General features: G+C 46.4%; 1 protein-coding gene across 1 annotated transcript in view; it reads left to right on the top strand.

Moving 5' to 3' along the window:
• The window catches only part of Fndc7 (fibronectin type III domain containing 7), a 35303-nt gene extending 11963 nt beyond the window's left edge, over positions 1–23340 (top strand). Inside the window, exons 5-13 of the mRNA XM_059266608.1 lie at positions 3319–3576; positions 8486–8740; positions 10146–10403; positions 11736–11990; positions 12774–13028; positions 15314–15574; positions 19310–19339; positions 22216–22277; positions 22361–23340. Coding sequence (XP_059122591.1) covers positions 3319–3576; positions 8486–8740; positions 10146–10403; positions 11736–11990; positions 12774–13028; positions 15314–15574; positions 19310–19339; positions 22216–22259 — 1616 coding nt within the window. The 3' untranslated portion in view covers positions 22260–22277; positions 22361–23340. The remainder of the gene's footprint in view (positions 1–3318; positions 3577–8485; positions 8741–10145; positions 10404–11735; positions 11991–12773; positions 13029–15313; positions 15575–19309; positions 19340–22215; positions 22278–22360) is intronic.
• The last annotated feature ends 737 nt before the right edge of the window (positions 23341–24077 follow it).

Raw genomic sequence — 24077 nt, 5'->3', positions numbered from 1 at the left:
TAGAACCGTACCGTGTGCCCAGGAAGGAGCGTCTACACCACGGCAGGGAACAAGAGAGCCACCTGGTTCCTTTTTTAATAATATTTTTATTAGTTTTTGAGAATTGTTGTTTTGTTTTGTTTTTGTTTTTAAGACAGGGTTTCTCTGTGTAACAGTCTTGGCTGTCCTGGAACTCACTTTGTAGACCAGGCTAGCCTGGAGACCTGCCTCCCAAGTGCTGGGATTAAAGGCATGCGACACCTCTGCTGGGTTAGTTTTTGAGAATTTTATACATATACTTTGATATTCACCCCTACTGCTCCCCATAACTCCTCCCAGACCCACCTCACCCTTCATCCCCCAACTTCATGTTTTTTTTTTTTAAAGTGTATATAGGCATTTTGTCTGCCTGTATGTCTATATACCATGTGCACTCCTGTTGCCTGAGGAAGCTAGAAGAGAGTGTCAGATCCCCTGGAACTGAAGTTACAGACATCAGTGAGTCACCATGTAGATGCTGGGAATCTGCACCCCCGTTCCCATCCTCTGGAAGAGCAGCCAGTGCTCTTAATCACTGAGCCAACTCTCTAGCCGCCCGCCTTAAGAAATAATCCAGCAGAGGCTGTAGAAATGGCTCAATGGTTAAGAGCACTGGCTGCTCTCCCAAAGGACCCAGGTTCAATTCCCAGCACTCACATGGCAGCTCACAACTGTCTGTAACTCCAGTTCCAGGACATCCAATGCCCTCATACAGACATACACTCAGGCAAAACGCCAATGCATATGAAATAAAAACAAATAAATCATTTAAAACAAAGTTAAAAAAATATAATCCAGCAAGACTAATTTGTGCTGCCCATATACTCTTGGGTGTGAGGTCATTGGAGCTTAGTCAGCCTACCAGGGGCCACACCCTTAAATAACTTGCCTCGCCCTCCTCCAGAAGCCATCAACCGTCAATGGCTCCTCAGTTAATAGCAAGGGCTCCTGAACGCCTTCCCCCTCATGCTGGGATGCTGACTAGCTCAATCTGTGTCTCGGGGAGCAGCCATAGCTGATTGGAGTTCACTCACGCAGAGGTTTTGACATGTCCAGAGACGCTGTTCCATGTGGGTTTCTCCCCGACCTCGCTCTCTTGATCTCTTTCTACTCTTGTGTGATGGTCCCTGAGACCGGGGCAAAAGAGAACCAGATGTGGCCATCTGCTTTCTTCTCTCCCTTTTGCTTGTTTCCCCGGGGTTTTTTCTTCTGTTTTGTTGGTTTTTATTTGACACCGAGCTCCCCAGCTTCCTTGGAGCTCACTCTGTAGCAAGGCTGGCCTTGACTCCTGCTCTGCCTGCCCCCAGCTGTGGTGCGCCAGGGCACCTCACTGTTTCCTCCTGTTTTAGAGTCCAGATTTTGTCTCTGTGTCAGCTTTCTAGGGCTGCTGTCAGAAAATACCACAGGCTGGGTGGCTTAAGTAATAGAAATCAGTTGTTCCACAGTTGTGGAGGCTAAGCTTACCTAAAATCTAGGCATTGGCAGGGTTGGTCCCTCCTGAGAACTAAGGAAGGATATATCCAGAAAGATATATTCCTCTTGGCCTGTGTGTGGCCATCTTTCTGTTCACCTTGTGTTTCCTCTATATGCATACGTCAGTGTCCAGATTTCTTCTCTTTCTAGGGACATCATCTTGTTGGATTAGGTCCCCATCCTAATGACCTCATTTAACTAACTTATATCACCCATGACCCTATTTCCAAATAAGGTCACTTTCTGTCTTTCTTTTTTTTTTTTTTTTTTTTTTTTGGAGCTGAGGACCGAACCCAGGGCCTTGTGCTTTCTAGGCAAGCGCTCTACCACTGAGCTAAATCCCCAACCCAAGGTCACTTTCTGAAGTGCTGGGGCAGCAAGTCAGTATGTGCATTCTGGAGCACCCAGGTTAGCCCTTGACAGTCTTCCAATGTCCTACCTGTTTCCCTAAGTTACCTATGTTTGGGTTGGAAAGTTAGTTGTCTTCAGACACTCCAGGCAACCCCTACCAGCCTTGATCCAGCACTACCTCAAGGGAGAAGCTGAGGGTTCTCTGGGGACAAGCAGACCATGTATGGGGGAAAAGGTCCTGTCAAGATGGCCTGTAAGGGAAACAGGGAGGGTACCTTCCTCCAACAGAATGAGTCAGTGTCTAACTGTCTCCTCAGGCAGAGCCTCCCCTGTACCACAGATGTGTGAGGAGGATGTGCTCGCTGGAACGAGTCCGTGCAGATTCCCCAGGAGACCTGAGACCAGCAACCTTTCCTCATGAGTGCCTGCTCTCCGGTTTTTTAACAAGTAGTTTTTTTACTTCGACGTGTGTGTGTGTGTGTGTGTGTGTGTGTGTGTGTGTGTGTGTGTGTGATTCATGCCATGACACACATGTGAAGGTCAGAGGACAACTTGCAGGGGTCAGTTCTCTCTTTCCACCGTGCGGATTCTGAACTCAGGTCAGGCTTGGTAGCTAAGCCACCTGGCTGGCACTGTCCTCCAGGTCTGTAAACAGTTTAACCACGAAGACAATCGAGGCTTGTTTATAAGAATGGGGGAAAGACGACCATCACGTGTGAACTTATATTTGAGACTTTTCTATCCTTTGACCTAGAATGGGACGCTTGCTTATCTAGAGGCGACTGTGAACTAAAAGCTGTTAAGAGAAGAAGTCATCAGAGGTCAAAAACAAAAGGGGGCGTTGGGGGAGACTGAACCTTGCCCCCACTCTCTACCCCCATGCTTGGCAAACACTTTACTACGGAGCTGCTTTCCCAGCCTAAGAAAGTATACACTTAGCTTCGTGGGTCAATAATAGAGAAAACATTTGACCTACCATGTGACAACATACTCAGAAGACCCTTTCGGTCTTTCACATGCACATGCCCATTTTCTTCTTGTTTGGTTGGTTGCTTGGTCTTTTTGACACAGGGTCTCACTACGTAGCACAGGTTGGCGTGAGCTTCCAATGTTCCTTCTTCAGCATCCCAAGGGCTGAATTATACTACCATCCCAGGCTTCCCCAATGTGATTTTTCACCACTTGTCAGTGTATTTATGCATTCAAAGTATGCTTTTAAATGTCAGTTATGTGTTAAATAGTGCTCTTATATCAATTTTTACAAAGACAAAGATTAAATAATATGACCCAGGTTGCATAGCTAAGAATGAGTCTGCACAGTAATGGCCATTACGTTACCAATTCCAGGTACACTAAGTCCCAATTTTAAGCTGAACAACTTAACATTAACCAGCTACTAGTCAGTCTTGTATCTCCTGATGACCTCAGCATTACTAAGCTAAATCTTACATGGGTTCTTGTTTCTCAAAAACGTAGGTCCTCGTGCCCCTGCCAATATTCAAGTCGTCTTTGACAGCGGGGCCCTGAAGGCTTCTGTTTCATGGACACCAACAGAAGGAGCGTTCAACTACACCGTGATGGCGTCCAGCGATTCTTCCCAGCGGAGTTGCAGCACAGCTCTGAGTTCCTGTAGCATCCGTTCCCTGCAGTGTGGAACGGAGTACCTGATTTCTGTCTCGGCCAGTAACGATGCTGGGTCCAGCAGGTCGTCCTCTGCAGTGACCCTGAAGACTGGTATGTGAGAAAGAGTGAAAGCCCTGCAGGGCCGGTGATCACCGTGGCTGCCATAAGGGGAACAGAAATCTCCAGCAAGCTTCTAGAATATTCCGGAGGCAGTGAAGAACAAAGCCTGGTCTAAGATGGACATATATTTGTAATCCCAACATTTGGGAAGCTGAAGCAGAAGGATTGCCATGAGTTTGAGGCCAGCCTGGGCTACATACTGAGTACTAAACCAGCTGGGGCTATGTAGCAAGAGCTTGCCTGCAGAAAAGAAAAGAGAGGCTTGTCAGGAGGGCTTAGTGGGTAAAGGTGCTCGCTGCACAGAGCTGAGCTCAATCCAGGAACCCACACAAAGGTAGAAGGAGACCAACTCCACCAAGTTGTGTCTGCCCTCCACATTCATGCTGCTGCATCCTCCCCCACCACATTACACATACACACAATATAATAATAATAATAATAATAATAATAATAATAATAATAATAATAAGTAGCTAGAGCTTTCCTGCCTGGCCCAAGGTCAGGACAAATCTCTCTCACCCGCCAGTCCTGCAGCCGCTCAGACCCAACCAAGTAAACACAGAGACTTATATTGTTTACAAACTGTATGGCCATGGCAGGCTTCTTGCTAACTGTTCTTATATCTTAAATTAACCCATTTCTATTAATCTATAAGTAGCCATGTGGCTTGTGGCTTACCGGTACCTTATATCTTGCTTGTCATGGCAGCGGCTGGCAGTGTCTCTCCGCCTCAGCCTTCCACTTCCCAGAATTCTCCTCTCTGCTTGTCCCGCCTATACTTCCTGCCTGGCTACTGGCCAATCAGCATTTTATTTACACAGAGCGATATCCACAACAATAATAGACTATTTTTTAAAGAAAAGAAAAAAGAAAGCTAACCCTGGTCTAAATGAAAGTATTGAGCTGGGGGTTTTGATGAGTGAATAATATCAATGGAGAAGCATGTATTATATATTGCAAAAAAGCACTCTTTTGACTATTCATTCACAAGTGTGGCCTCTATTCCTGGTCTTTCGCTCTTTTTCTTTTTCATCTTTCTTTTATTTCATTATATGCTATTTTATTTTACATTTCAAGACAAGGTCTCATGTTGTTATCCAAGCCAGTCTTGAATTCCAGGGCTCAAGAGAGCCTCCTACATGAACTGCTTGCTGTTTTAATTTTTAAAGTTTTGAAAATTCTAAGACACAGTTTGTTATTTACAGTTCTTCATAGTACAAGTAACTAACTGCTCATCCATGTGTGATATGTGTGGTGCACATATGTAAGTATAAGGATGCTTGCAGCCATGTGTGCATCCACAGAGGCCAGAGCAGGACATCAGGCATCCTCCCTGTCACTCCCGTCACTACTGCCTTCTTGCCTTGGCAAGCACTCAACCATCTCTCACTGAACCAGAAGGTACCGGTTTGGCCAGTGAGTCTGGAAGATCTGCCCATCGGCATCCACAGACGCGGGGATCACACGCGTGCGTAGCCATCAGCTTTTTGTGCGATTCTAGGAATTGAAACTTGGGTCCTCACGGCTGAAGAGAGTACTCTGACCCATTGAGCCGTCTCCACAGCCCCTAACTGTCTCTTCTTGACATGTTTTATGACTGAGGCTTGGTAGAAGCTGTTTTAAAAACTAAAGATGGGAGATTTCTAGTTCTAAGTGTGTTTCAGTGTTTCCCCAATTTTACTCTTGTTAGAGATGTAAAGACATATACGGAGAGGTTTACTGCTCCATTTAGAAGTGTCCGTTTGTCTGGGGAGTTGGAACAAACATTTAGTGAGATCTACAACGTCTCAGGCACCATAACTACACTACTTAACTCCTAGGATAATTTTGTGAGTTGTCTTTTTTATTGATTTTGCTTGTTTGTTTGCTTGTTTGAATCAGGCTCTAGTAAAGCTCAGGTAGGCTTCAAATTCACTTCTGTAGCTGGGTCTGGCCTTGCACTCCTGATCCTCCAGCTTCCATCTCCCAAGTGCTGCGGTCACAGGTAGGCACCACCAGGTCTGGCTTATCTCTTCCTTTTAGATACAAAAACTGAAGCTCAGAGACCATGAAGGCTGTTTCCTCCAGTGCACACCGCTAACAAAAGGTGCCTGCCGCTGAGATCTGCACTCACCCGTGCCTGATTGCGATCCTCTGGGCTGAAGACAATGTAACAATGTCCACTCTGTTCAATGGTCAGAACTATGTCTTTGTAAGGTGAAAAGGACTCTGAACAGAGGATTGGAGCTCTCACCAAGCTGATGTCCTCTCTTCTTCAAGGGGAAAAATATAGTCAAACTCTCAGACCCACAGCTTCTTAGAGTGGTTAAATTGAGGTCACCAATACAAGCTTGGTGATTAGACTTCGCTTTTGACAATTACAAGTTCGTGTAGCAGGTACAATAAAAGTGATTCTGAAGACAGAGTGGCTGAGGGTGAAGGGAGAGATAAACACTTCAAAGACGTAGACATTCTGAGTCGGTTGTGTAATGCAGGAGAGAACCATCCTGTGTTCTTAAATTCAGATGCACATCAAAAAGTATGTAGGAAATGTTCATAAAATCTAAATACCCGAGTCCCACCAAGATCAATTAAATTGGGATTTCTGGGAATAGAGTCTAAATAGAATAGTTTTTAAAAGCTCCCCAATTGATTTTTAACATGTTGTCAGTGTTAAGTGCTACCGAAAGAGTCCTTCCAACTTTCAATTCCTGCCCTTATTGGTCCAGGAATTACCACTGTAGTGTGGGTATGACACAGTCAGTACTGACCATGAGAAAACCTTGGTTTGTCAATTAAAGAACTATGTTTAGAAAGGATTATAGTTCCCAAGGGCCCAGAAATGTGAACTTATTTCAGGAGGACTTATAGTAGAGATGACAAAACTTTTGAAAGCTTATCATTTGAATGGATAACCTTCATTTGAAGTCATTCCTTCAGAAGACTTCAGTCCATGCTGATCTTAGCTAAAAGAACTATGGCCAGGCAGTGCACACCTTCAATCCCAGCACTTGGGAGGCAGAGGCAGGCGGATCTCTGTGAGTTCGAGGCCAGCCTGGTCTACAGAGTGAGATCCAGGACAGGCACCAAAACTACACAGAGAAACCCTGCCTTGAAAAAAACAAAAACAAACAACAACCAAAAAAAACAACTATCGCCTTGACACAAAAACCCAAGCAACCTTAGCCAAGGAGATCCATGAATGTGGAAGAGATAGTGTAACATCTATCACGCGAAATACAAGTGGAGGGCGTCTGACATATCTCCTTGGTTTGCACCGAGTTGTGCTTATCGTTTGATTTGGTACTTGTCTGAGCACCTAGCATTCTACCTATCTGCTCAGGATGCTCTCTGGAGATGGAGTGGGCTCTAGAATGTGGTTGGGGCCGGGCGGTGGTGGCGGCGCACGCCTTTAATCCCAGCACTCGGGAGGCAGAGGCAGGCGGATCTCTGTGAGTTCGAGGCCAGCCTGGGCTACCAAGTGAGTTCCAGGACAGGCTCCAAAGCTACACAGAGAAACCCTGTCTCGAAAAAAAGAAAAAAAAAAGAAAAAAGAATGTGGTTGGGTCACTGAGTGCATAGAAGGCGGCAGTTAGAACTCCCCACTCTATAAAGGTTTTCACGCAGCCCCCAGAAAGAATAAGTTACCCCCTGTGTCCTAGTCACTGCTCTACTCCTGTGAAGAGATGCCATCACCATGGCAACTCTTGAACAGGGAAGCATTTAATCGGGGGGCTTCCTTACACTTTCAGAGGCTTAGTCCATTATCATCATGGCAGGGAACTTGGTGGCACTTATGGCACTATGGCAGTCCCTGAGACTACATGCTGATTCACAGGCCACAGGAAGAGAGAGTCTGGGCCTGGCATGGGATTTGAAACCTCAAAGCCCACCTACAGTGACACACTTCTTCCAACAAGGCCACGCCTCCCAATCCTTCTCCAATGTTCCACTCCCTGACGACTAAGCATTCAAATACATGAACATATAGGGCCATTCTTATTCAGACTGCCACACCTTACCTTTCTAGCTATATTATCTGGGGCAACTTATTTATCCTGTGTGAGCTTCATTTTACTCAATTATAAAATGATGGTAATTATTGTGAGAATAAAAGAAAGTGTTAGCAAAAAACCATAATGGGTGTATTTTTGCCTTGAAAAAGGTAAGTTACAGGCATTTACTGTTTGGCTCATATCAAACAGACTTCATCTCTGAATAAAGTCAAAATCTCTCCATAAATATCCCCAAAATGAAAACCCACACTTTTTTTTTCCTTAGACGGGGTCTCTCTATGTAGCCCTAGCTGTCCTGGAACTCACTCTGTAGACCAAGTTGTCCTCAAACTCCCTGAGATCCTCCTGCCTCTGCCTCCCAAATGTTGGGATTAAAAGCATACACCACCGCATCTGACAAAATCCACACATCTTAAGTTGACTCTCAAACTCCCGTGGCTTATGCTAGGGATACAGGCTGGTTGCTAATGTGTTTGCCTGGGTTTGAACTCCAGAAGCACATAAAGAGCTAGTGTGGCTGTAATCCAAGCACCTAGGAGATGCAGGCCAGAGGATCAGAAGTTCAAGGTTATCCTTCGATATCTAGTAAGTTTTAGTGAAGCCTGGAATACATATGACCCTGTTTCAAACAAATAAACACTTCCAATGGCCTATTATTTCAGATAACATTTGTTATAATGAAAGAATTTGGAGAGCTCATTGGTATCTAGTGTAGTCTTTGTTTCTATAAAAATATCCTCTAATGTTTCTGGTACATGGCTCTACATGTTTTGCATCAAATTCAATCTGTTACAAAACTCCGAGTTGCTGATTTGGGTTGTCTTGACATCTCAGATAACTGCCAAGATGCAAAGAAAGTCTCCTACGAGAGTCATATGACTGCTTCTTTTTTTATTGCTTCCTAGTGGCTTGTGCACCTGGGAGAGTGACAATCCAAGAAGACCCCCCTGGTCACTTGTCCGTGGCTTGGTCTAATGTAGAGCTGGGCGATTACTATGTGGCTTTCGTGAAGAGTGACGATGGCCTGGAAGTACACTGCAATACCTCCCTCACTCAGTGCACCTTCCTGTCCGAATGCGGCTTTACATACTTCATTAGCGTATTCGCCTATAACAAAGCAGGACAGAGCCCCCTGGGTGATGTGTTCAATTACACCACAGGTAAGTCACGGTGATGCCGGGAAAGAGAGTTCCGAGTTCAGGAAACTCAGCAGCAGGATGAACAACCTCTTGTACTTACTGATTCACCGTCTGGGAGTCATTCTAGGACCAAGACTAGCTCTTAAATCCCTTGTTTTACATTCTCTCCAGAGTAGGGATGAGCTGGTTTCAGAGGCCCAGTCTAACAAGACTGCAAGATTAGGCATGAGAGTGGGGGAGGGGAAAGGCGTTCGCTCACCCCTACCCTGGAAAACGAAGTTCCCACTCAAACCCCGGGCCTGCCTGAGGTTCTGAAGGGGAGGCAGTCCCTCCATTTCAGGATCACAGTCCTTCCCTGGACACGACACATGCAGTGGCCCAGATGCTACATGGTGTGGAGGGCTTTAGAGTCGGACACCAGGGATTAAGTCCAACCTTGACTCTAACTCACTCACACAGTAGGCTAATGGTATGTGCCTTCCCACCCCCTCAACATCCTCCCTCCACGGCAAAATGGGCCAATAACAACACAGATGGGAAAAGGGTCTTTGTATGTGATAAAGCAGAAGGCAAATATTTTTACTGGCAGCACTATTACATCACTATCAGCATCTGTTGTCTTGGTTACCATCACTGTCTTCCTCCTCCTCCTCCTCCTCCTCCTCCTCCTCCTCCTCCTCCTCTAGGCTTGGGGCTTACATGGGGCAGGGATGGTGTGTGATTTATTTCTCTGTCATCGTTTCTAATCCCAGTGCTACGAGCATACGGAGATACTAGATCTTTAGAGAATGGTTGAGTGGGTGCCTTGAAATGAATTATTTATAGAATATTATAATTATAAAGTGTTCCAAGGGTGGATTATGATAAACTCTACCAGGGTGAGGGATCTGAATAATTGGTGCTTTGGGAATTCAGAAGAGGTTGTCAACAAGGTCTCAAGAGCACAGGAGTGGCCTCGAACCGGAGTTCAAGAATGGATGGAATGCAGGTGGGAAGAAAACCAGAGAAATCTCAAGCTGAACTAGATACTTGTCAGTGGGGTTCTTTGGGCCTCTTCTAAGAGTTACTAGTAAAATCCTCATATACGCATACCCCATCTTTATCTGTTTAGAGTCTAGGCAGACTGACAGCGTCTGAGGACTCAGGCTCAGTATGACTTTATCAGACAGAAGAGATCGGGTTTTCTAGCAGAGACCAAAATTCTTCAAGACATAGACAAGTGAGAGCAAAGGTCAGGTGTAGACCTGGGAGGTCTGATGTACCCTCAGGTACATCAGGACTTGCCCCGGGTGCGGTGGGAATAAGGTCGAGGTTGGAGCTGACCAATCTTGCAGTCATTTAGGAAGGCAGTGGCAAGACTCACTATCCCCCTCTGGTGGCATGGCTCCTGTACTGACCTTGGTTCCCTCTGGGATCCCGCTTTCAGCTCCCTGTTGTCCTAATGACATTAGCCCGGTGTTGGTGTCCAGTGACAGAGTGGAAATCGCCTGGTCTCCTGTGCGTGGTGCCGAACTCTATGAAACCAAGGCCATAGCTGGGTACAGTGTGGTGGAGTGCAACGACCCTGCTCCTGCTTGCACCCTCTCTGCTTTGGATTGTGACACCAAGTACAACATCACGGTGTATTCCTTCAGCGAGGTCCGGGGCAGCAATCTGTCCTGCTCTTCCCGTTACATCACCACAGGTACGGTACTCCTACACTGTCATTCACTGATGTCTGAATCGTCACCCTCCCTATGTGCCTCACGATGGCTATTCAGCAAGACCCACATAAAAGGGGGCTGGAGAGGTGGATCATTTGTTAAGAGTGCTTACTACTCCTACAGAGGATAGAAGGTCAGTTGCCAGCACCTACATCAGGCGGCTCACAGCCTCATGTAGCTCAAGATCCAGTGATCTGATGCCCTCTTCTGGCCTCTGTGGGCACTGCATGCACGTGTCCAAACCCACACCCGGACACACACGGATTACTGAATTGAGGAGAGGCAGAGAAGAAAGTTAAAAAGGGAAAGTGGAAAGGAAGACAGTAAGAGAAGAGGTCACCGAGAGATGGGGGCTGGGGGCAGAGATTACTGACCTCGGCCATCCTGTTCCTGCTGCCACTGGAGACTGCCTGCCTGCTCTCTCCATGAGGTGTGCAGATGTTTGTCCTGGGTATTTTGGATTTTGAAGTTCAAAATGTTTTATTTTCCAGTTGGCGCAAAACTGCAGGAACCTAATACCCTATGCCAATGTCAACATTTTTCTGCAAAAAGGTTCTGTGAATCTGACCTACGTGCGTGTATGGTTGAAAATTGTAGGTTTAGTTTTTTGAAAGAATATTTTTGGGGGTTGGGGATTTAGCTCAGTGGTAGAGCGCTTAAGCACAAGGCCCTGGGTTTGGTCCTCAGCTCCGGACAAAAAAAAGAAAAGAAACAAAAGAAAGAATACTTTTCCACAATTTCATCCATACATAATATATTTTACCATTCTGTCATTTTCTCCTTTTATTCCTTCCCCCACCAGGTGATCTTTCTTAATAGATAACTTATTTTATTTATTTATTTATTTGACAGTGTCTCTTTAACTTAGGATGGCCTTCAACTCACAGCAATCCTCCTGCTTCAGCTTGCAAGTACTAGGATTACAGGCATAAGCCACCATACATGGCTCCATTTCAATCTACTTTTCTTTTTTGAAGTGGGTCTCATGTAGCCCAAGTTGTCCAGACTCACCGTGCAGCCAAGGATGACCTTGAACTTCTGATGCTCCTGCCTCTGCCTCCTAAATGTTGGGATTCAAGGTGTGGTTCCCAGCCTAGTCGCTACAGTGCTGGGGATGAAACCCAGGGCTTAGTGTGTCTAGGCAAGTCCTCTACCAACTGAACCACATTCCCAGCCCCGATGGTTTTTTTTGTTGTTGTTGTTTTGTTTTGGTTTTTTTTGCTAGGGGGATGGGAGGGAGAGGACTCCATTTTAGACCAAATGGCACGTGTGGCATTTTTGACTCTGGTGTTTATTAATCTAACACTTCTTAGCTCCTTGCAGTCCTGAGATAAAAAATATTTCAAAGGATGCATTCTCCACGATTAATGTGCACTGGCGATCTACCAATGAAGGCGCTACTTACACGGTGACTGCCCACGGGCAGAAGGGGCTGTTCCGGTGTAGCAGTACCGGGGAGACTTGCATGATTGAGGGCCTGCCCTGCGGCTCTGTGTTCTCCGTCACAGCCGTGGCTGAAACTCAGGCGGGAAAGAGCCTACCCAGCTACAGCGTGCCCCTGGAAACAGGTATGGAGCAACCCTGACTGGGTGAGTCCTTGCTTGAGGACAGGGATTTTATTTAATCTGCCCTAAGGATGATGGAAATACAGTACTACAGTACTCAAAGAGTCCCAGTCTTAGAGGTAAAAAAAAAAAAAAAAAAAACAAAAAAAAAACAAAAAAAAAAAAAAAACCTTTGTCATTTTACACGTTTTGTAAATGTATCTTCAGAATTCTCTTGTCTTGCCCAACATTCCCATCTAAGGAGCAATACGCCGACCCTGCAGAAACCTTCTCTAGAATTTATATTATCCCAAGCCGCTGTCAAAACAGCTAACAAGAAAGAAAATGATCTGATTATTCATATCTCTAGTTGAGACCTCTAATTTTTCTCTAAAAACACTACCTGGGTTTAGTTTCTGGGGCTGTATCAGTGATGTATCAGAGATGTATCAGTGGTTTAAGAGCATTGACTGGCTGGGCAGTGGTGGCACACTAAAAAGAGAAAACATAGGAAATTTAGGATTTTGAGTAAAACGTGAGCAAAGTCCTCTTCTTTTTATTAGCTATTTATTACTGTGTGTGAGTGCACATGTATGATGGGGGTGTGTGTGTGAACATATCAGCTGTGTGTGGAGGTCAGAGGACTGTGGAGTACATTCTCCGCTTCCACTGTGAGCCCCCCGGGACTGGATTCAGCTTGCTCCTCAAGGGCTCTATCCCGAGTGCAGCCTCAAAGCCCGGTGACTGGTTATCGTCTACCAGTACTCCGTGGGGTGAAACTCAGTTCTGTTCCCTTTTTTCCATCAGTGCCGTGCTGTCCAGCTGGTCTGACAGCAGCTCAGGTCTCCCAGTCTCTAATCAACGTGAGCTGGACTATTGGGACAGCAGCTCAAACCTACGTGACGGTGCTGGAGTCACACATCGGACAGTCTAAGTGTCACACCCGTCAGAACCACTGCCTTCTGGGATGCGTTGCGTGCGGCATCAACTACACGGTGGCACTAAAGGCCATTAGCCCCACTGGGCTGACCGCGGACTGTGCCCACCAAAGTTATTCCTTCAGTAAGTGAACTCTGAACTCTAGCTCTTGAACATTGATGTCTTAACTACTGTTCAGTGTGACCAAGGCAACGTTTTTTCCATTTGTTTTTTATTTGTTTTGTTTTGTTTTTCAAGATATAGTTTCTCTGTGTAGCCTTGGCTGACCTGGAGCAAGGAAAGAGAGAGAGAGAGAGAGAGAGAGAGAGAGAGAGAGAGAGAGAGAGAGAGACTGGGCCTGCATGGGGTTTTGAAATCTGAAAGCCCACCCCAGTGACACATCTCTTCCAACAAGGTCACACCTCCTAATCCTTCCCAAACAGTTCCATCAACTGGGGACCAAGCTTTCAAATATATGAGGCTGTGGGGGCCAGTCTCATTGAAACCGCCACAATCGCTAAGGAGTCCATGGTCTCTGGTCTAGGCCCAGTCTGTCCTTCCCTTTTAAAAAGATGGTATGGGGCTGGAGAGATGGCTCAGTGGTTAAGAGCCGTAGCTGCTCCTCCAGAGGACCCAGGTTCAATTCCCAACACCCACATGGCAGCTTACAACTGTCTGTAATCCAGCTCAAAGTGATTTGATACCCTTATACAGACATAAATGCAGACTAAACACCAATGCACAAAATTAAAAAAATTTAAATCATTAAAAAAAAAAAAAGATGTTGCATCTCTATCCAGCTTCCCTCAAATTCGGATTACTTTCTCAGTGTGTGTGTGGTAGGGGACAGCTGATGTTGCTAACCATCCTCAGTCACTCATCACCTTATTTTTTGAGATCAATTCTCTCACCAAATCTGGAACTCACCAATTTGGCTGGATTGGCCGGGTGGGTGAGGTGTCTGCCACACACGCATGAGTTTGATCTCCAGCACTCATGTGGAAAAGGAGCGTAACAGCTCTGGGATGGCATACGCCTATAGTCCTAGCACTGGGGAGGCCAAGACAGGACCATCCCTGGTGCTTGGTATCCAGACAGTCCAGCCAAATTTGTAGAAAATGTCTTACCTGGGAGCCTAAATTAGAAATGGCCTCTCACAACCTTGGTTGCCTTTATTGTCCATGATTCTAGTTCCTTTTCGGTAAGAAAGAAATAAAGGCAATGTCTGCCTGGCCTCCGCATGGAGGCATTTATAATGTCCTGTCCGAGTGCCAGCCCACTGCTTTCAGTTATTGTTGCCTCGTTTTCCTCTTCACTTCCAGTTCTGAGAAGATGGTGGACTGCTTATTCGTCCACCTAACATTTTAAATTTAAATTAAGTAATTTTGTGTCAGGGTACGCTCACTCGTGGAAGTCACAGGACGCCGTACGTGAACTGGTTCTCTCCTTCCACCACGTGGGGGCCAGAGATTGAATTCAGTTGGTCAGCCTTGGTGGCAATCACCTTTACCAGCTGAGCCACTTTGCCAGCCCTAAAACAATTAAAAAAAAAAAAAAAAAGAATAAGTTGAATCAGTCCAGGCAAGGTGGCTCATGACTGTAATTTCTGTACTTGGGAAGGACCGGCGACCGGGTCAGGGAATTAAGGTCATCCTGCGTCACAGGGCAGCCTGTGCTAAATGAGACCCTATCTCAAACAGAACAAAACCATACGATTGTTTTCGATAAGTAAAAAGAATAAATTAAGCCAGGTATATTAGCTGCTTTTCTTGTTGCTCTGACACAAAGCCAGGTGGTGATGATGCTCTCAGGAGGCAGAGGCAGGCAGATCTCTAACATAGAGACCAACCCGATCTACACCGTGAGCTCCAAGACAGCCAGGGCTACGCAGAGATACACAGAGTATCTAATCAGTTAGCACAGATGAAGCATGGACCAGGCAACTTGCTCACAAGCCCGTCACAGAAGTGGCTGCTTTTAAGGTGTGCTACTGTTCCCAGCTGCTAGGTGAACACAGTGATATATTTCAGTTTAGTCCCACTAAAGTCAAGTGAAATCGGGGCATCGTGCTATGTCTTGACAGGATCGTGGGCATTGGACTCATTGCTTGAGTCTTGAGCAGGGCAGCATCTCTCTGCCAACTGTAGATCTTTGATTCGCCAGTGGTCTATATTAGCCCCACCCCCCACATACACACACACACACACACACACACACACACACACACACACACACACACGGACTTCTGATCGTGTAGCTCGGCATGGGAAGAACACATGTGGCCCTTCGAACCTTGCTGTATTCTAACCAGAGATTAATCATTCTATGCACAGGACTCAAGCTGCGCTTCCCCTCTGTAGCAACTGAACACACCGCTGTGCTCACGTGATGATGAAATGAATAATTCTGGGCTTGTTTTTCTCCTGTAGGTGCCTGCTGCCCGCTGGGGGTCAAGTTATATAGGCTGGGCCCTAACGGCATCCGGATCTACTGGCAAGCCTCCAGGGGCTCTGCCAATTACAGTACTGACCTCTATGGTTCCAAAGGCATCTTCACGTGTGCCCCAAGTGCTGGCCTGAGTTTCTGCGATGTCACCGACATCCCCTGTGGGGACGTGTACACTGTGATGGTCTCACCAGTTGCTGAAACAGGACTGAAGCTTACGTTCTGTCCAAAGAAGATATATTCAGGTAAATCAAGTTATGAGCCTTAGTTTAAAACCAACCTTTGAGCTGAACGCTGCTCAGTGGTACAGCACTTAGCATAGCATGCGCAAGGCCCCAGCACCCAAAAGAAAAACACACAAGGAAGATTCACACTAACCCTGGGGCTGGTAGGATGGCTCAGTGGGTACTCTAGTTTGCTTTCGGTCACTGTGATAAACACCACGATCAAAAGCAAGTAAGGGGAGAAAAGGATTTGTTTGTCTTATCGGTCACAGTCCATCATCAAGGGAAGTCAGAGGCCGGAAACACGGAGGAATGCTGCTTACCGGCTTGCTCTCAGGCTCAGGTTCAGCTCCCTTTCTCAAACAGCCCAGGTCCCCCTGCCTGTGGATTGTACTGTCCACAGTGTACTGGGCCCTCCTTTATCAATCGTCAAGAAAGACAATTTCCCACAGCCATGTCCACAGGCCGATCTGATGGAGAAAATTCCTCACCTGAGGGTTCTGCTTCCCAGGTGACTTAAACTATGTCACGTTGGTAATAAAAACTAACCAGGACAGTGGGTGAAAGCACTTGCCTGGCCACGCAAGCCCAATGACCCGAGTTCAATCCCTAGGACCCACATTGTGTGTCTTCGTTAGGGTTTCTTTTTTCTTTTCTTTTTCTTTCTTTCTTTCTTTCTTTCTTTCTTTCTTTCTTTTTTTTTTTTTTTTTTTTTTTTGGTTTTTTGAGACAGGGTTTCTCTGTTGTAGCTTTGCACCTTTCCTGGAACTCACTTGGTAGCCCAGGCTGACCGCCTGGCTCTGCCTCCCGAGTGCTTGGATTAAAGGCGTGAGCCGCCACCACCGCCCGGCTTCGTTAGGGTTTCTATTGCTGTGATTTAACACTATGACCAAAAGCAACTTGTGGAGAAAAGGGGTTTACTTGCTTGCACTTCCATTACCGAGGGAAGTTAGGGTGGAGGCTGACGCAGGGACTGTAGAGGAACACTGCTCACTGGCTTGCTCAGCCAGCTTTCTTACAGAACCCAGCTAAGGTGTGGCACCACTCACAATGACCTGGACCTTCTCACATCAGTCACTGACCAAGAAAACGCCCCCACAGGCTTGCCTACAGCCCATTATTTTCTCAGTTGAGGTTCCCCCTTCTCAGATGACTCCAGCTGGTGTCAAGTTGACATAAAACTAGCCAGCACACGGTAGAGGGAGAGAACTGACTCCTGTAAGTTGTCCTCGGACCTCCACATACAATGGTTTGTGTACATCCGTGTACCCACACTCTCACATACACAAAATTAATAAACCCGAAAAATATTAAAACTAACCTTTCACTCAGCCCCGTGAATTAAGATGCAGGGCAATCCCACTTAACTGTTGGGTGTGGATTGTCTACAAGCTGCAGGCATTCAGACTTCTTTAGAATTGTGGTGTTTTGTTATTTAATGTGGACCAGATACTTAGTATTTTCATAGAAAGTGAATTAAAGTGATTGGAGATCTGGGGACAGATTTTTAAACATAGTCTAGAGATGTCACTTGACACCTTGTCGTGTTGGACCTTAAAAGACTTGAACTTTGCTGGACAATGATGATGTACACCTTTTATCCCAGCACTTGAGATGCAGAGGCAGGCAGCTCTCTGTGAGTTCCAGGCCAGCCTGGTCTACAAAGGAAGTTCCAGGACATCCAGGGCTGTTACACAGAGAAACCCTGTCTCAAAAAACCAACCAAAAAAAGAAAGAAAGAAAAAAAAAACAGTCTTGAAGTTTCATTTGCACAGATTGAGAATGAGGATGAGGGAAAAGTTTGAGGATCAAAGAAAAGGGAATTTATAAATCATAAATCAGGGCTGGAAATATGCGTGGGTAGACAGGCTGTGATCGCAAACCAGGGCTGTCAGCCAGGCCATCTCAGCAGAGCTGGCAGGAGACATTAGCAATTCTCTTGTTCTGTGTTCCAGCACCCTCTGCTACCCTACCAGGGCACAGTCATATATTTTTCATGTTCTTCTAAGAGAAAGAAGAGAAACGCAATAACAAGGCCATGGAACTTGGCAGGTGAACACAGGAAGAAGAAAAGATGAGTCATGAACCCTTACTGATAAGCAGTCTAATTTTCTAATTAAACGGAGGTGACAGGAAGTCCAAGATGGCTCCTGGTGACAGCACATGGCCAGCTCTTCCTGAAGGGGTGTTCCCGCCAGCCTTAGATGTCATGCTTTGAATGTTATTTTTTTTTAAATCTTGTCCCCCTGCAAATAATCTGGCCCATAGCACAGCCTTCTGAGTAGATTCTTGGGGTACAGATGAGCTCTTTGGAAGATGAGCTCACCTCTCAATAACAACATGTCATGCTCGCTGGATATTTTACAACTTAACAAGTATCCTCACATTTATATCTGGTTGAATGCTCAAAATAACCCTAAGTAGATTCAGCAGACCTTACTGTGTCCGATTTATAAATAAGGAAACTGAGACTCAATAGCTCCCAAGTCTGTATCTACCACAATTCTCTGCAAGTCACTAAACTGTATACAGGCCCAGTTATGCACAGACTTGGAATGGTAACTGGAGGATCCCTCCTAAAGCACACTTGGAGGACATAGTTTGCCTTACTACTCATGAGCCCCAAATCAGTTCAGGCCAGGTCATCCTTTCCATTCTTCCCACCCTGATACATTTGGAATATTTTTTAATGGAAATTGTCCATGGGTGGTTGTTCTTAGGAGAGGAGAAACCTATCCCACAGTCAGAGAGGGGTGGACATGGAGCTCGGTGCAAATGTGCGCCTGAGGTTGCTAGGTGCGTTGTTTGGAGAGGGACATGTGTGCATAGTCTGTGCCCTGCAGAGGAGCTAGGCTGCCAGATGCATCGTCAGAAGAGGGGACTGTGTGTACAGCCCAAACCTGGTAGAGTCGCAGGCCACCAAACCATTCACTGTGCTCGCCTACCTCAACATTGCCTTCTCTTATTTGAGTTTTTTTCTCCTTATCTTTGGCCTACTTTCCATTTATTGGGTTTTTGCTTGTTTATTTGTTTGTTTGGTTGGTTGGTTTTGGTTTTTTGTTTTTGTTGTTGTTTTTTGTTTTTGTTTTTGTTTTTGTTTTTTTGCCGTTCTGGAGATTAGACTCAGGGCATTGTGCATGCTAGGCAAGCACCATACTGCAGAGCTAACATCCCCACCACCACCACCCCCGGGGCTTTTCCCTAGCCTTCTTTTAAAACTTCATTTTTGAAACAATGGTTTGCTAAATTGCCCACAGTGGCCACAGCTGCCTAAGTAGCTCCGATTACGAGTGTGCACCACCACGCCCAGCCCTTTTCTTCTTTTTTAAATGTGTAGCTTTTCCATCTGACATACATCAATAGGGAGGGGAAGACGGCCCAGTGGGTAAAGTGCCTGCCACACAATGTTAAGGACTCAAGTTTGGATCCCCAGAACTTAAGTAAAAAGCCAGGTGTGGTAGGTAGCACACGCTTGTAGTCCCAGTGCTCGTTGGGGGAGGCGGGGTGATGAGCAGATCCCTGAAGCTTATTAGCCAACCTATGCAAATCTTCAGGTTCCAGGAGAAACAGACACTGTCTCAAACGCCAACAGTGGAGAGCATCAAAGAAAGACCCCTGACATCAGCCTCAGGTCTCCACACCCATGCAAACTCACACGCTAGTGCAGACGCGCGCGCACACACACACACCATAAATAAATACATCAACGAGTGTATTTTCAATGCTTATGTTTTTGTTTTTGTTTTTTTTTTACAGTCGCCTGTTCTGGAAGTACACTTGGGATGGGTAAGTGATTTTTTTCCTCCATGCATAGAGATAGGGGAGAATTTGTGATGCTGTGTTTTGTAGTTACTTAATGAAATCATGATCAAAGCTTATTCGATAATTACAAAGAATCCCAAGCGTTTCTTTGATGCAAGAGTGCCCTGCTCCCCCATAGCCTTTCCCTTACTAGGGTGCTTCCCTTCACACCGCACAAACCGAGATGAATTCCTTTAGATGTTGAAGTCTTTTCATTCTGCGAGAGTCCCAGAGAAAAATGCAAATATTTTTCAGAGGGCAGTTGATTCTTCCTTCTCCCCTCATCCATACTTTAGAAGATGATTCCAGCCTTGCTGCACATTAAGATTCCTTGGAGACCTTCCATTTTCCTGGTGCTGGGGCTCTGGCCCCGGAACATCTGGCAGCATTGTTCCAAGGTGAAGGCTGGGCAGCAGGGTTTTAAAAGGCGCTTCTGATGACTTTAAAGGGACTTGAGGGCTGAGAGCCGCTGCTGTAAGCGGGGCTTCTCCATACCGTGTGCACAGCTCCCCAGAGCCGCATCAAAGGCACATTGTCACTTGGCAGGGGCAGAGGCTCCATGCCGCCGCTAATGAGGTGAGGGCTGAGCATGCTTTGAATAGCGCCGCGTGGAGAGAATCAGCCCCTCCCCCTCTCTGAGTAAGTCCTTTGACAGCCTCTGCAGGGCTATGGAAAGCATATCTAGGAAGAACACAGGACTGGCCAGATCAGGATCCTGGCTGGCAAGGGCCCTCTAACCTGCTAAAAGGAGCCTTGGGATTCTGTTTGCTTAAGATTTTTGGTCCTTCTTGATTCTTGGATTAGCGAAAATCTTGTCAACCCCACTAATTAACGCTTGGGGGAGGTGGGGGGTGGAACAGGATCTCACTATGTAGCCTCCTCTAGCCTGAAACTCACTATGTAGACCAGGCTGGGCTTGAATTCACAGAACTCTGCCTGCCTCTGCCTCCCAAGGCCTGGGATTAAAGGCGTGCACCACAATGCCTGGTTGAATTGACTTTCTACAAGACAGTTTTGGATTCAAAACCTGCTGCTCTCATTTGCCCTTAGCCAAATTAGTTAAATTTCCTAAGCCTAGTTTTTCCTCATCTGAAAACTGAAGTAATAGTCGATTCATAAAACATAATAAAGGTCAAATGAAATGTAACCAATTAGTGAGAGGCCTGTAGTAATTAGTAAGTGGTAGTTACTAATTCAGGATCAATTTCACCTCATAAATTTCTGTTATGTTCTAGATATTAACATTTTAATGTGCCACTTCTAACATAATTACATTTTAACCTTATAATACTTTAACACATTGTTTTTCAAAATGTGAGTCTGTTGTGCCCTCTCGCAAGACCCCCAAACAAGACCACCACAGAGCCAATATCCGATGCAAGCACACAGAGGTTTTTTAATAACAAAGCAAGCCCCGGGCTTGGTCCTTATTCCAAACACTTGACACAGCGGGAGGAGGAGGACAGCCTGAGCACTCATTTTAAGGGGTTTATATAGGAAAGGTTTACATCCAGAGAGTTAGATATCTTGGGATTGGACAAGCAGGGTAGGGGGGAGGCAGTTCTTTGAAGTTACTGGCTGAACTGTAAGCATGAGGTTACTGATGGCTAACAGGATTCAGGGTATCTACAGAGACATAGTTTTTTTACTCCCTATGTCCTGCTTTTGCTGAGCCCAGGATATATACATTCAGATTTATTGTTCCAGTCCTATTCTCCCACAAGTTCAATTTCTAGTCAGTTGAGTCCATTACTCCCCATATCCTGTTTTACCAAGTCCAGGATATATAGATTTATTGTTCCAGCCTTATCTTCCCATGAGTTCAGCTTCTGGTCAGTTCTAAAACTGCTGGTCAACAAATACCTTTAGAGAAGTGGGGAGGGGGACCTCTCTCAAGATGGCTACTGATTTTTCCCTTTCAAGTCTAACATCACCAGTGTTTCCTGGTAAGCTTTTAGAAATGCTCTGTTGCTGGTGGTGGTGCTTACCTTTAATCCCAGCACTCAGGAGGCAGAGGTAGGCAAATCTTTGTGAGTTCGAGGCCAGCCTGGTTTACGGAGCAGGCTCCAGGATAGCCAAGGCTACACAGAGAAACCCTGTCTTGAAAAACAAAAACAAGAAAGAAAGAAAGAAAGAAAGAAAGAAAGAAAGAAAGAAAGAAAGAAAGAAAGAAAGAAAGAAAGAAAGAAAGAAGGGAGGGAGAGAGGGAAGGAGGGAGGGCGGGAGGGAGAGAGGGAGGGAGGGAGGGAGGGAGGGAAAGAAAAATGCTGTCTCTGGGATTTGGCCAATGGCCTAGTAACCAGGAAATTCTGAGGCTGAGCCCAGCAACTTTGCTTTAACAAGCCCACCAGAGTGAAGCGGCCTCAGGTCTGAGGACCAGGGCTGTAATTCAGGAGAGCTCCTTTGTTGCAGGAAGCTTGATGCCCGGTTGGAGGAGAAAGCAACAGGTGGACAGTCGGTGCACTGTGTCACCTGCCCAACCTGGGGAGCTTTGGGGACTTTCCTCCCCACAACCTCCTTAGCAGTAGAGGGTTTATGTTCCTCTTCTGCAAATGCCTGGATGGATGAAATGGTGGCGCTTGCCTGGGACCCAGCAAGTTGGGCTGGGAGTGAAAGGAATGTTCCTCATCCAGTCAGTAATGTGAGCTCAGAGGCACTTGGAGGGTTGGTTTTGTGAAACACGCTAGTTAGTCAGAAACTCCTGGTCACTTTGAACAGTTTGGTAGCTGGCTTTCCTCAGTGCTTGCTGTGAAGTGCTGTAGAAATAGCCAGCTGACCGTCAACACTAACAAACTGAGTGCTTAAGCAGAAGTCTGCCCGGGGACCGGGTCTCACGCGTGTCCTCTCCCCGGCCCCTTCAGTGATTTACAGAGGGAAGAGGAACGACACGGTGGGCCCCAGGTAAAAACAGACTCTCCGCGAGGTGAGTAGTGAGAATTCATTCTGTATGATTCCACGGCAAAAATTTGTCCTCCGTTTTAAAAACTCTTCTCATTTCTCCCGCAGAGTCCCTGGGTTGTTCACGAGCAGCGACGGAAACAAGCTATTTAGAACACAGAACGCCCGTAGGATAGGAAAGGCCCCACTGGCCTTTACCGGAGTAATTCGTACTCTGTAATTTGACAGGGCAAGGTCAAGTGTGTCATCAGCTGCAGAGAAGTCAAGATGAGCTGTGGAGAGGAGAGAACGGTACAGAGGAACGATCCAGGAAGGCCCTGGAAGGCTGCCAGAGTGAGTCAGCTCATCGCCAGAGCCTGCAAGCATAAAAGCTCTGCTTAGCAGAAATTTCTTCCGAGGCTTCACATCGCGACGCACCACAGAACGTTGCCCACCCCAACCCCATGTAGCTCAGGCTGGCGTTGAATTCTGGATCCTTCTGCCGCAGCCTCCCAGAGTGCTAGGATTGCAGGCAACGCGCCTTTTTGCCCAGCACTCCATTATAGACTTTAATATATCCTGTTCATGAGTGTCTCAACAGCTTGCCATACAGCATCCTCCCCGCGGGAAGGACGGGCGTGTACCCCCACAGCAGTCAGGTCACCCTCAGGAGGACAGCATCCACCCCAAGACGCGCCTCAGTTGGGACTTTTTAGCTGGAGTCAGTTAGCAGCAGTTGCTAGGGAAACGTGGGATAACAAACGCCCTCGGCACAAGTTCCCGGGGAAGCTGAGCTGCATGCCTGCAGACTTCACTGAGTCAGAGCAGCATGTGAGAAGACATCTGCCAGAGCCTCTGGGAAAAGCAGAACCGCAGGCCTGTGGCTGGAAAGGTTGCCATCAGGCTCTCGGGGTGAGCGAAGGCGTCGGGTGGAGCGGCAGCCAAGGGCAGAGTCTGAGACCGTGGCCGACTGACATACACACAGCTTTTCAGGGGTTCCTCAATCTTGTAGCCTGTTCTGTACGCTCCCCTCACATTGTAATGGCTTCTTTCCATGTTTGGAGAGAAAAGCAGTGCTATATAACATAAATCTGTTGTACCTAGAACAATGTCTGTCTAATGCCAGAAGCCTGATTTTAGAATCGTGTGAATAAGATTTGTCTCCCACGTGCGCACGCGGCCGTGTGCTCAGTCCGCAGAGGTGTGGCTCTAGGGTCTGAAGAAATGACTCAGTTGTTAAGAGGACAGGCTGTTCTTGTAGAGGACCTGGGTTCCATTCCCAGCCCCCACATGGTAGCTCACAACCACCTGTGACTCTTCTTCTCTTGTTCCGGGGTGGTGATGGTGGTGGTGGCGATCCATATCCTCTTCTGGCCTCTGAGAGCGTTGGGCACACAAGTGGTGCACAGACACCCATGCAGAAAAGATACCCACACTTATAAAAGAAATCATGTTTTTAAAAGCGTAGCTATGGAGTCAAGAATGTGTGTGCTTGGAAGCAACTCTAAAACTCTGCCCAGAGGAACTGGAGCGTGAAGTTAGACATGAGTTGAGGCCAGCGAGGAAGAGAGAGCAAGCTTCCCTTCTCTTGGAAAGAAAGCTCCTTTCCAAAGAAACCAATCAAAATCCAATGGAGAGGATGAATTTTGTTTTTTGTTTTTAATCTATAAGACCAACCAGAAAGCCGTGTATAAGGGCACATGCTGGTCATCTCAAAACTTAGGAGTCTGAGGCAGGAGGATCACGAATTCAAGGCCAGCCTGGCAAACATACAGAAATATCTCAATAAATCAGAGATGCAAAACGTGTCACTGATAAAGAGATCTTTATAGTATGTATTTCTAAA

The sequence above is a fragment of the Peromyscus eremicus genome, chromosome 6, assembly GCF_949786415.1.
Source record: "Peromyscus eremicus chromosome 6, PerEre_H2_v1, whole genome shotgun sequence".
In the NCBI taxonomy this organism is placed as follows: Eukaryota; Metazoa; Chordata; class Mammalia; order Rodentia; family Cricetidae; genus Peromyscus; species Peromyscus eremicus.
This window is presented reverse-complemented; position numbering and strand designations above follow the sequence as displayed.